The sequence below is a fragment of the Halichoeres trimaculatus genome, unplaced genomic scaffold, assembly GCF_033239565.1.
Source record: "Halichoeres trimaculatus isolate MK-OKI-2021-1 unplaced genomic scaffold, fHalTri1.1 fHalTri1_scaffold_15, whole genome shotgun sequence".
In the NCBI taxonomy this organism is placed as follows: Eukaryota; Metazoa; Chordata; class Actinopteri; order Labriformes; family Labridae; genus Halichoeres; species Halichoeres trimaculatus.
Genome location: NW_027437193.1, coordinates 5,429,014 through 5,441,617, shown reverse-complemented (window position 1 = coordinate 5,441,617; position 12,604 = coordinate 5,429,014). Strand labels below are relative to the sequence as shown.

Genomic DNA, 12,604 nt, shown 5'->3' with positions numbered 1-12,604 from the left:
AAACTCAGCCCCTCAACAAGGAAAAGTTCTCCATTAGAGGGCGATATGGGGAGAACATGTCAGGATGTTTTCATGGCAGGATCAGGATCAGGATTTTATTTCTTTTTTCTTCTTGACCTGCAAACAACAATTTTAGCCCATATTTCTCATGCATTTGTACACAATTTTACAACTTTAATCTAATTTTGAGTCCTGTAATCTGTTTTATGAACTCTCACATTTTTGCAACATCATAAATACATTACTTAACAGACGTCACTTGTAGAGTTGGTGAGTGTTTGCTGAACAAACAGAGCTTTGGCTTTACACAAGTAGTCTAGTCCAAATGCAGTTTGGTGATATGTAACTGGATATACTTTGGTTTTGTTTACAGAGCAGTTTCATGAGTTACAGGCAGCCATTTAAACAGAGAGGGTCTTTTGTTCCTCAGATTATTATTATTGTTATTATTGTTATTATTATTATTATTATTATTATTATTATTATTATTATTATTATTATTATTATTATTATTATCATTATTATTATCATCATCCTTATTATCATTATTATTATCATAATCCTTATTATTATTATTACTATTATTATTATTATTATTATTATTATTATTATTATTATTATTATTATTATTATTGTTATTATTATTATTATTTTGTGAACAGTTTATTTTCTCTTGAGTAAAAAATAATAGTTTAGAAATTTCCAGACAAGCGGCGGAAGCGGAATCGCGTTGACGTACTGTCAATGACGTAATGACGGCCCGGTCTCTAATGGCTGAACAACAACAACTATCACCGAGTGACAAACTTTCGAGAACTACTATACGGACAAAAGAAAGTTGTAAATCTTCCTCAGTACCTTCTGATCATTAGTGAAAGTGTGCTCGTCCCTTCTTCTTGTCATTACCAATGTGGAGTATCTGATGGATCCGAGATATGACATCCCGCGGAGGGCCGCTGCTGGTGGCGGGGGCTCCGCGAACTCGTCCCCCGCTCTAGGGGCTCAGTCGCGCCGCAGGAAGATGCCTCCCCGCCCCGCTGACTTTAAACTTCAAATTATCATTATTGGCTCCCGTGGTGTTGGTAAAACCAGCCTTATGGAGAGATATACTGACGACACTTTCTGCGAAGCTTGCAAGTCGACTGTAGGTGAGGACAGGAGGCGTTCAAGGACTTGTTTTTGTCAACTTTTGTAACGCTGGGCTCTGTCTATTTACTGGGGAGCTGTTATTTTAACCAACCTGTGTCCAACGCTATAAACGCTTTACCTTTTACTTTACTACAAGAAGTGACTATAAAAAGGTTATACTCCTGTTTTTCGATAGCTAACTTAAGCTAACTGTCACGGATTTGACTGTCGCCCCTAAAGAAAACGTTAGAGCTAATAGAGCATGTACAGCTGTGCTCTTTTGTTTACTTATCCGTGCAGAAGTTAAGAAACACAGGCAGAAAATATTTCTCATGTTGATAGAAAGTGGCCAGGTGAATTTATTTTTTTTTATAGTTCATGACTGTCTATACCCTTTTTATAATTATAATGACCAAAATGTTCATACCTATGACTGTTTGGCCTGATAACATTCACACCGGTTGACACACACACATGTTGACATGTCACACACATGGAGAAAGCAGAAGATCTGTTCAAGGACCTACAGAAAGGGTAGTTTAAATTTGCAAATCAGGAAAGGATATGAAAAGACATCAAAAGATTTGAAAATGCCAATCAGTCGTGTTCAAACTCAAGAAATGGAAAATTATATACCAGGGTATTTAAACTGATGAGCTCAACTGTAGCTCTGGTGGTATCAGGAAAGCACATGTTAGAGGCTTCTCATGTTTTTAACTGCTAAAACACAGTATTTAGATCATTACACAAGACCACTGGAAGACTTAGTTGCTTGATTGAGAGCAGCCATATTGAAAAAAAGTAAATTTCATTTCTTATTCCACTTTAAAGCAAGCTAAAATACTCTTCGATAGTCATTGCAAACGAATTAATTTTATTCAAATAGTTCCTGGCCCCCTCTGCAGTCATAACGAAACTGCTAAACTGTTTTTGTTGAAGTTCCTCCCTGAACTCTCCCTGTTTTATAAGCAATAGACACTTATACTACCTTGTGTTATTTTGATGTTTTTGTTATTATTGAAGTTTTATTCTACCTTAATCTGGTGGTTGTTTCACATTGCAACAAAAAAAATTGAAAAAAAAAAGTTAAAGATGAGATTCTAGTCACCCGCAATATGTGACTAGTTGCTTGTGACATATTTCTGTATCATCAATAAAGTTTTGTGAGCTTAAAGGGATATAAACCTGTATATGTCATAGGTGGAACTGGGTAAACAGTCCTGTGACCAAAACAACAGTCAGTCACAGTGTACCATCCCAAAATAGTCACACACACACACACACACACACAAGCAGCTGCTGCAGCAGAGCTTCACTTTGCACCCTGTCATTCCTGTGACACAGTCTACCGAGCTCTGAAAGCTGTGCGTCATGAAAAGTGTGCAGATGGAGCAGGGAAAAGCTTTCTTGAAAATGTCTTACTTTGTCATTTCTATGTGCATAACATTTATATATTATATTATATTCCACTCATGCATGTCCACTTGTGTGATTTTGTTTTGTTTTGTTTTCCTCTTGTAGGAGTTGACTTCAAGATAAAGACGGTGGAGCTAAGAGGGAAGAAGATCAGACTACAGATATGGTGAGTAATTGGTCAGAAGTCTCCAGTTCCTTGTATTCCTTTGCATGGAGCATTTCCTGCGTCCATCCTGTCACTCTGCAGGCTTCACTAACTCACTAACTACGGGCTGAATGAGAGAGCATCTTAACTCTGCACAAGTTACAATACATATCTCTAAAAGTTTGATGTAATGTATTTTTAGTGATGCATGATATCTGTTGAAAAAAAAGCTTAAAAACTTAGTTTGTAGTATCCTATATGAGAATTCAGACAGAATGAATGGCTGTTAGAGGTTAACTATGCACAGTTTCATCTCTAAGGGCCTTGTTTGAGAGGTCTTGAGCCAGCAGTATCACTCTGAAACACTGACAGAGAGGATGTCATTTCTTTGGTTTGATTCCCTTGTGTATCTACTCTTGTGTGTCTTGTCTTGTGACTTCTGTTAGGCCTTAATTACATTTTAAAGGCATCCAGTGTTTTTGTCTGTAAATCCCAGCAACACGCCACTAATTACAGGTTTTGTACTGACATTGAAGCTCTGCAGCCTCATGCAGCTCTTTGACCCCGGTGGCTCCTTGTAGCTTTGAAAAAACAATATTGAATAAAGAATTTTAGTTTTTCTTACAGAGGGTATTGATATTAAAGACATTGACACCAAATAAAATCATACATTGACTTTTGTTGAACTAAATATTCATCACAAGTGTCTATAAAGCCTGCCATCGCTCTACTTCACCTCCTACAACATCAACAGCCCAAAAACTTTCCATGCACCTGTGGCTAACCTCAAGTTTTACAGCCCTAATAAGATAACTATATGTATAAAAAGACTAATCTTGAAAAAAAATAGAGATTTTAATTCTGTGTTGATGGGTTTATTCAACTGCCAATGTGGCTACTTAACAAACATGCTTGATATGTGGAAAGACATCAGCAAACAACAAAAACTGATGAGTTAAGTGGTATCATCAGTATGTTATCAAATTCAAGTATTATTTAAAAGATGTGAACATTTTTGCAAATTTTGTAATTTCAATATTTTTCTTTTTCTTTCACTTTCAAAATGTTTTGCTCTTGTGCATTTTTTGATTCAATTTTTTTTTTGCAATTTTTTGAAATTAGAAAAAAAGATTTTTTACAAATCAATTCATTTCAAAATATTCTGAAATTTCTCCAATTTTTAGAAATCTTTTTTTTTTTTTTTTTTAGCAATGTCAAAATTTTTACATTTGTTTTGTAAATTAAAAAAATAAAATAAAAGAAAATTAGACATCACATGCACATTTAGATAAATTAAAAAAATCTTCTTTTTTAGATGATTATTCACTAGATTTTAACCACGTTAGAATTTTTAGTAGTCATAAACACTTTATGGTCTTTATTGAGAACATAAAGTTGATTTTGTGGCTTCAGAATGTCTTTAATCCAGGTGAGAGAAGGCAAAATTGCTCCTCTAAAAGTAAAGGTTTCAGACCCCTGATTTAGGGCTACAAAGTGGGGACCTCCATCCATCGCTTGTTTCACTAACTGTCCTGTTCACTAACATCCACCTCGACCTCCCGTCCCATTTCACCACCCTCCGTCCTCAGCGTGTCTCGTCTCTCTTGTTGAACTGCTCGTGTCGAGCTCCATCACTGCCTAACCTAACCCTGCCATTGTGCCGCTGTGTCTGTCTGCTGTGCTGCTCATAAGCCTGACTGTGACTCACATGGGGGACGGGGAGAGACTGTCTGACTGAAGGTACAGTAACACTGCTCCAAGAGTGAGAATTCACAAACACATTTACACTTCTGTCTTTTTAAATGAGGAGTTACTGAGTAGTGGGGATACATCTTCTTGATGATCCACCTGTAACAAGTGTTAGTCCTTTATGAAGAATGTATCTTTTAGCATGTGTGATTAGAGTATGAACATGCCTTCAAGAATCTATCACAACCTGCCCAGTTAAGTGCAGTTATAAGATTATTACACCTGTTTTATAATATGCATTTGTTTTTGGTCACCAAAGCTCCTCTTATGGAGACATTTTTAAATCTAGATGCACTTTTACTTAGCTTTTATTGTTTTTGATTGCTGTTTGCCAATCTACTTTCTGGCGCAAAGGGTGAGTTATGGTGTAAGTTAGGTGTGAGTTATCACTATATGCACCTTTAAGCTATGTTTGCAGCAGTGTCCACTATTTATAAAAGTATTTATTGTCAGTTGTATTGCAGGCAATGGGTTAGCGGGTTTCTCATTCAGAAACTATTCTCCTGTAGTTTGTTAATGAGGCCATTGGTTCCCTTTTCAGCCCGTGACCCCCTAAATAGCGATGCTAGAGACATGTGACCCCCCCTTCTGTGGGAAAACCCTATCAGGCCAATCCAATAACAAATAAACAAAAGAAAAGCCTGTGATTCTTACTTTAGCTGTTCAGTAGAAAATTAGACTACCTTTGATCACACATTGCTGTGTCTCCTAAATTAATCAGCCTCCACTGATAATGTCGTTATCCACTGCTGGCTCTCTTGGGGGTCTTTAACAAAGAAATGTGAAAAGAGATCAAACGTTTTCTTTTTGCATGGTTTTATATTAGTGCAGTCAAGTGATTGAAAAAATTAATTGGGTTAATCACATGTGTTTTCTGTGATTAATCATGATTAATCACACATTTCCCTTGGGTTTAATAAAGTCTATAGATACCATCTATCTATTCCACTACTACAATTGGCTTGAATTTTGTACTTAGTCATGCTGTCAAACGATTAAAATAGTGAATCACATTAATCACAGGGTTGCTGTGGATATTAATCATGTTTCATTTTGCTAGAACAAACAGACTCAAGAAAGAAGGAAATACTTTTTAATTAAATACCTTTAACAATTCATATTAACAAAAATCTTTGTGCTTCTTGATGGAGCCTTTGGGAAGACCCAAAGCAGAAAAAAAAACCTTGTTCCTGCAGAGCACGCATAATACTTTACGGTGGTTGACTTTTTTAGTGTATTTATTTATTAATTAATTAATTTAAGATAATTGATTAATGTATTTATTTACTTTTTAAAATAATGAATAATTTATTTATCTTATTTTATTTATTTACCTTTTTTTGTACTCAAATCTACATGAACAAACTGAAAACTCCTTTCTGCAGTGTGCATAATACTTAATGTTTGTTAACTTTAATTATTTTATTTATTTTTTTATTTATTTTAATGTTTTTTTATTTATTAAATAATTTATTAATTTAATTTATTTTTTATTTTTTGTTCTCAAATCTACATGAAAAAACTGAAAAACTCCTTTCTGCAGTGTGCATAATACTTAATCTTTGTTAACTTTAATTATTCTATTTATTTGTTTATTTATTTTTATTTATTTATTTATGAAATAATTTATTAATTGAATTTATTTCATTTCGTCAATTCCACATTGGAAACCCCTGAACTAAATGACTACATGAGAACCAGATTCAACCCACGAAATGAATTTTAAAAAACTTAGCACAAAGAGTAAGACCATTTGTGTTTTGTGGATGATTTATTTGTTGTAACAAAACGTCTTGGCAACAAATCTTATACTTTAGTAAAGCTTGTTTATTTCCTATTTAGAATGAACCACATTTGAAGAAACATGTATTTGTGGGATGAGCTGAGTTTGTTGGTTGCACCCATGATACATTAGCCAAACAGCTAATTCTGCTGGAACCATCTCTAAAGTGAAGGGTGTCAGCACTTTCTACAGTTAGCTGGACAGTTTGGCTACCAAACAAGAGTCAATAGTGGAATCAGCTGTTTGGCACTGGCAGAAAAGATGTGGCTAATTTTTAAAAACATAAACTACAGAATTTGATCACACAGTTTTATTATTAGTCATACACATCATGAATTCTTTTAAATGTCTGGACGGTGAAAACTTCATCGACACACACTGATCATTGATATTCCTCTCCTTTTGTTCCATCCAGGGACACTGCTGGTCAGGAGCGGTTCAACAGCATCACTTCAGCCTACTACAGAAGTGCAAAGGGAATAGTTCTGGTGTACGACATCACAAAGCAGGAGACCTTCGACGACCTGCCGAAATGGATGAAAATGATAGATAAGGTAAGCAGCTGTGAGGCTGATGAGCTGCTGTATGTGTAGTATCCTCTTCTTAACAACAGACCAACACTGGTGTGTAGTGTGTGCTTTACTGCTGCATGTTTTCATGCTGAACAGGACATTAAATTGCTTCAGTTTAGTTTCACTTTATGAACTATAAGGCTTATGGTTTCCTGATGGATCCCCACTCTGCTTTTCTTGGCAGTATGCCTCAGAGGAAGCAGAGCTTCTTCTAGTCGGGAACAAGCTGGACTGCGAGAGCGATCGGATCATCTCCAAACAGCAAGGGGAGAGGGTGTGTTCAACATTGTTCAGCGTTGTAAAGTGTTTGTGATATGTTGCTCTGTTCAGTTCTTCTGTGGAATGATTCTCACGTCCTTTGCTCACATTGAACTCATTTGACTCTCCTTGTGTTCCAGTTTGCCTCGAGAATAAGTGGGATGCGTTTCTGTGAAGCTAGTGCCAAGGATAATTTCAATGTCGACGAGATCTTCTTGAAGCTTGTGGATGACATTTTAAGCAAGGTCAGTGTGTGAGCAGAAAGAAAAAGAAGACGTTATGATGGATATTTCTCTTGTCCATCATTTTTTATGGACAGGGTTGTAAAAATTCTGTCAAAATGATCCCTCAGTTAAAATATTAATAATCAGACCTATCGGTTATGAATTTTATATTTTAGCACGTCATCACAAAAGTGACTCAAATACAACTTGTGACATTAATAATAGAATAGACTAGACTTTCTTTATCCTGGAGGGGAAATTCAGGAGTCCCGGCAGCAATACAAGAAAACAAAAGTAAGAAAGTGTGCAGTGGAAAAAGGTTCAATAAAAATAGATGATGCAGGACAGTTATAGTGCTTATTGGACAGAAGAAGAAAATAATAGACAAATAATAGAAAATAGGAATGATATTACCGATCCTGCTGTCTAGAGCTTTTTAAAGCAAAAAAAAACTGTCTTATAGCAACTGTATAACACCTTTTTCATTAAGCCAAAAAGACTACGAACTGTTTTCAAGATGAGTTTCAAGTCAAGTTTTTTTGTATTCCAGTTTGCCTGTGCTTAAACTGCTGTATGTGATTAAAGAATTGTGTGTGACAATGAAAGTGATGGACTGGATCTCTTTTGGGGTGTCTAATCCATCAAAATAACGGCAACCTTCAGATTTTTTCGTCATTGCTCAAAAAATTATGTCAAAGACAGAGAATACTCAGTTAATGTGACCTCTGCGCTGCTTTGTTTTTTATTTAAAAAAATGTAACTTATATTGGCAGATGGATTGCCTCAGGGACCGTGGTGTCAATGAACAGTCAATTTTAAAACTTTAAGGTTTTATTACATAAGAGCTTTTTAAAGAAAGCTTCTTTCCTGCCATGTAATCTATTTGACTTGCATTTTGTGTGCATCAGCCAGTACTCCTGAAGCTGTAATCACACAATCAAAACTAGGGGTGCACCGATCACAATTTTCTGTCAGATCACCGATCACTGATCTTTTTGGGCCAATACCAATTTTTATTTTTTACTTTTTATATCTGACAGAATATGCCTTCAATGTTTCAATCTTATTTTAGTGAAAATCATTGAACAATACCTGTGAAACAATAAAATCTTTCGGTTTTAACTAAAACAACTAATAAAGTGTCCTGAGTTTAAGGCCTCAGAGACCCTCCTGGTGGTATATAAGATCAGTTTCATATGAAAGGATGGGCCAATCACGGATCCCCCAAAATCAAGGAAATCTGCACCGATTGATTGGCAGCCAGCCTATGAATCGGTGCGTGTCTAATCAAGACGGTTGTATCACCTGCGTTAAAACAAGCTACAAGTCTTCAAAACCCATTTTAGGTGACGTTCTGATAGAATATAGCAGTCATGTTCTGCAAGCAAAGCTGTAATGTCTTTAATATGTAATCTATGGTTGAAATAGAGCTTTACTAAAGCCCTTTGCTCACCAGACGAGTATTTTTCGCACGTTATTTATTTTTTTCAAACCTAATTTTTTTTCCGTGCAAGCTTTAACACCAGCAATGTTCTTTTGCTACGTAAAATTACAGCTTTTATTTTTTCAAACCAAAGTTGATTTTTTCAAAGTTTCACTTGTGACGAGTACACAACCGACCAATCAAAACACTTATAGACAAGTCACATACCAAAACATTCAACATTTATTGTGGTTGTGTCCCAGCACCTGGTTCCTTACAACAAAAGACATAAAAACTACAAAGACAATGTTTGGAGGAGAAAAGCTGCAGAGATAGAATATGAAGCCTCCAAATGTTTCGCAGTTTCATGCTAGTTTTTTCGCATCGCTTTTGGTGTGCAAAGGGCTTTACTCCTTGGCACTTGCTGGCCTCAGGTGTGTAATTGGAGGGCGAGACAGTTTCATGTGTGCATGGAAAACTTTCTCCTGGATGCAGGAAACTTTCTTATGAGCATAAATTGGTATAAAGTGCACATAAATGATACTTTCTCTTTAATAACTTTATCGTCAAATAGATCTTTTCATTGCTCTGCTTATCTTTGATGGTTTACCTTCTCATAAACACCTTTTCAAAGTCTTTGTCACAAAGCCACAAATATCACTAAGATGCTGTGATTTGTTTGCCTCTTACAGATGTGTACTTTGTTTTCTTTCTTATATTTTTGCTATTCCAGTTTCAAAATCTCAGTAAGTCTCAGTGCACATCAACTCCACCTTCTCTCTCTAAATCCTCTTTTCTCCTCCTCAGATGCCTCTCGAAGTCCCCAACAAGGAGCTTTCCAACAGCGTCCTTTCTCTGCAGCCTGAACCGGAAGTGCCTCCGGAGTTGCCGCCTCCTCGCATGCGTTGTTGCTGAGAGTCGCAGTGGTTCCCCCCAAATCCTTTACACCAGGGATGTCAAACTCGTGCCATGGAGGGCCAAGAGGCTGCAGGTTTTCTTTCCAACCACAAACTCCACCAGCTGATTTCACTGATTAGTCCCTGCTTTCTGCTTGAAGGTGAGGTAATTAGTGGAATCAGCTGGTGTAGTGTTTGGTTGGAAGGAAAACCTGCAGCCTCTTGGCCCTCCATGGCACGAGTTTGACATCCCTGCTTTACACACACACACTCACACATGCAGAGTACCAATCTGACCACCAGGGGGCAGCAAACAGCAGCAGTTTGGAGCTCCAGCTCCTTGTACTCTGTATACAAACAGTATTATCTCCTCCCCTCTTCCCCTGTAAGTGCACACTATGACATGTCCTACACTAACACTTCGGCCTCGTAAATCATCCACTTCCTCCCACCAGTCTGTCTTCACTTGACCCTGACTACCTCATTCCTCAGACCGTCAGGCGAGCTGTGTCCCACAGGTGCCTTGGAGGTAGAGAAGGATTACTGAGGGCCTTACAGCTTCTTCTCTTCCCTTTTTTTTATTAATCAACAGTCAACACAAACACTGCACACTAAGATTAAAGAAAGGGACGACAATATCTCACCGCAGCTGAAATTCTGGCTCCAGGTACAGCAGTTTTGTACTCTTTATTTGAGGTATCATTACAGCGAGATGAGTCGACTTGAGGTAAACAAAAGCACATGATGTAAATAAGCTGACTGGACGAGGTGCAGGTTTTGTTACCAGCAGAGCGTAGTCGTGTGGGTGTGGGTGATCATATCACTTTGTTTCCTTTGCCTTAAGGTATTAAAGCGGCTGGAGTGACTAATATCCTGATGTATAAATTGTAAAGATTTGCACTACAGTTCAACTTACCTAGTTAGTGTCACAGGAAGAAAGCACAACTGAAAGTTGCTGGGTAGTGTAGTCTTTGGATCTCGATTTGTGTTTCCCCAGAGGCATCCTTCATATGTAAGGCTGGCTTTTTAGTGGAGTTAGAGACACTTGGGGTTGGCTTTTGATTTAACTGTGTTACTAATATTGCAAAGCGTTTTATTTTCTATGTTCTTCCTGTAATTCAGACGCTTCTGAGAGAGGAAGTTGCACAGTGTCGTGTTTGAAATGGCTTATTTTGGCAGTTTGCTCAGTGTTTCATGATAAATAAACACACATCTTAAAGCTCCTGTGAGGAGTTTTTGACGTGCAAGGGAGTTAAGTTTTAATACCTTGAACCACTGTGAGGGAGATGTGTCAGACACTAAAGAGGGAGCCCTTTGTTACTGCAAATATTCACCGTGATCTGTTTCAGTGTTGAAAAGGCAGTTGGAAAAAACTTACAGTAAAAGTGCTTTTCCACCAGAAGGTCCAGAATGTATTTAGTTCCTGGTAAAAACTCATTGGAACTAAATTTTTCCTGTAGTCCAGTGTTGGTCTGTGTTTCCACCACATGCTGAATACCAGGGTAGATTATGTTAAAAAAATAAAAATATAAATAAAAATAAAAAAAGTTGCAGTACACCACCAGACCAGTAGAGGGCAGTAAGATAACAGCAACTTGCTCTGCAGATGGATTCATTGGCTTAAAAAGTGACCCTGCTGATTGATGACTTTCCTCTGGATGTATCCTTCTCAAACTGCTTTAGATCATCCTGAAAAACTTGCTCGTTTAAAATATTCTGACTCACTTTATCTGAGTTTGAACAGCTGTTGTGAACTGGATATCCACTGACACGTTCAGCTGAAGGTCTCCAGTTTACAGGGTCACTATTTAAACTGGAACACCAGAAGCTGACAAAAACACATCAGGCAGGGAAATTTTCAAAACCCTAGTTCCTGGGGTAGAAAATATCCTATATATAAAACAGCCATGTCCACAGGGGGGCGCCACATTCAACACTAACAGGAAGCTCCTCACTGGAGCTTTAAAGATGAAATAATTTCCAGAAACAGGATGTAAAATCTAACTTTTTTTATTTAAAAATAATTAATATGACATGGTTGGATCAGAGAGTTAGCTTAGCTTCACTCCTCTTTGCAGGTTAACATCTACACTTTCTGTTAACAGATAGTCGAGTAGTGCTCACTAGTGGTGGAAGGATGCACTGCAGCTTTCACAAAACATGACAGGTGTTTAAGCCTTAACTGATGAAATTAATGTGTTAGATCCACTCGTAACTTGAGTACCGACTGCTGAAGGTGCACATCCTTTCCTGGAGTGAGTCAGCAGTTTTCTCTTGTTTCATCATCATTAACTGCATTCCTGTGAAATGACTCTGCATGTTCAGCTCTCCCGTCTTCTTTGACATTAATAATCCTTTAATTCTTCCTTTTTTATCAGTCAGACAGTAGCACTGCAGCCCCGTGAATCCTCATGTTTCTTTCATACATGTCGGAGGTAAAGCCTGATGAGAGGTTGAGGGAGACCGACCTCACGTACCTGACCTGATTCAAAGTGACTCTGCTGGTTAATTCTGTTTTGTTGAAGATTTATGTTAAACCCAAGCAGCTTTGGTGGACTTAAAAGGGCACATTTTGTAGTCTAACAGGCGAATAGTGAAGTACCAAAACAAAGCAAGTTACTGACGGCAGAAACACACCACGCCACGAGAGGATGAGGCAGAACCACAAACTCCTTCTTTTTGTCTTCTAGCATTCGGCACTAACCCCGTGCTCTTTGTTTTTAACAGTGTTTTCAGCATACATTTAAAAAAAACTGCTTTTATTTCAAATGTTTCTCCTTCAAGATGGAAGACTGTACTTTGTATTAAACCTGTTACAAGTCTGACAAGTTTTGGCATGTTAAAAAAAGAGGTTTGTGGTATTTATAACTTGTGGCATTCTCAAACTAATGAAATGCAATAAAAGATCTATATTTATTACCAGATTTTTCTTCATTTTACTGTGTGATAGAAACTGAAACAGCACATTTTAATTAATTAGAGTAAGTCATCAAATGGTTTTGTTTACCTA

General features: G+C 37.2%; 1 protein-coding gene across 2 annotated transcripts; it reads left to right on the top strand.

Moving 5' to 3' along the window:
• The first annotated feature begins 746 nt into the window (after nucleotides 1–746).
• Nucleotides 747–12,513, top strand: rab12 (RAB12, member RAS oncogene family). 2 transcript variants are annotated; one of them, XM_074689354.1, is made up of 7 exons: nucleotides 747–1,148; nucleotides 2,650–2,710; nucleotides 6,637–6,775; nucleotides 6,978–7,067; nucleotides 7,192–7,296; nucleotides 9,506–9,646; nucleotides 9,860–12,513. In XM_074689354.1, exons 1-6 carry the CDS (start codon nucleotides 923–925, stop codon nucleotides 9,611–9,613), a joined length of 729 nt encoding a protein of 242 aa, XP_074545455.1. In that variant the 5' UTR covers nucleotides 747–922; the 3' UTR covers nucleotides 9,614–9,646; nucleotides 9,860–12,513. The 2 variants fall into 2 exon arrangements, with proteins under 2 accessions (XP_074545455.1, XP_074545453.1); XM_074689352.1 differs by having other exon boundaries at nucleotides 9,856–12,513.
• The last annotated feature ends 91 nt before the right edge of the window (nucleotides 12,514–12,604 follow it).

Excerpts from the sequence above, each read along its gene's own strand:
- rab12 (XM_074689354.1), top strand. The coding sequence starts at position 923 with ATGGATCCGAGATATGACATCCCGCGGAGGGCCGCTGCTGGTGGCGGG. Across the intron at positions 7,068-7,191 it reads CCAAACAGCAAGGGGAGAGG|TTTGCCTCGAGAATAAGTGG; the intron begins GTGTGTTCAACA and ends CTTGTGTTCCAG. Across the intron at positions 7,297-9,505 it reads TGGATGACATTTTAAGCAAG|ATGCCTCTCGAAGTCCCCAA; the intron begins GTCAGTGTGTGA and ends TCTCCTCCTCAG.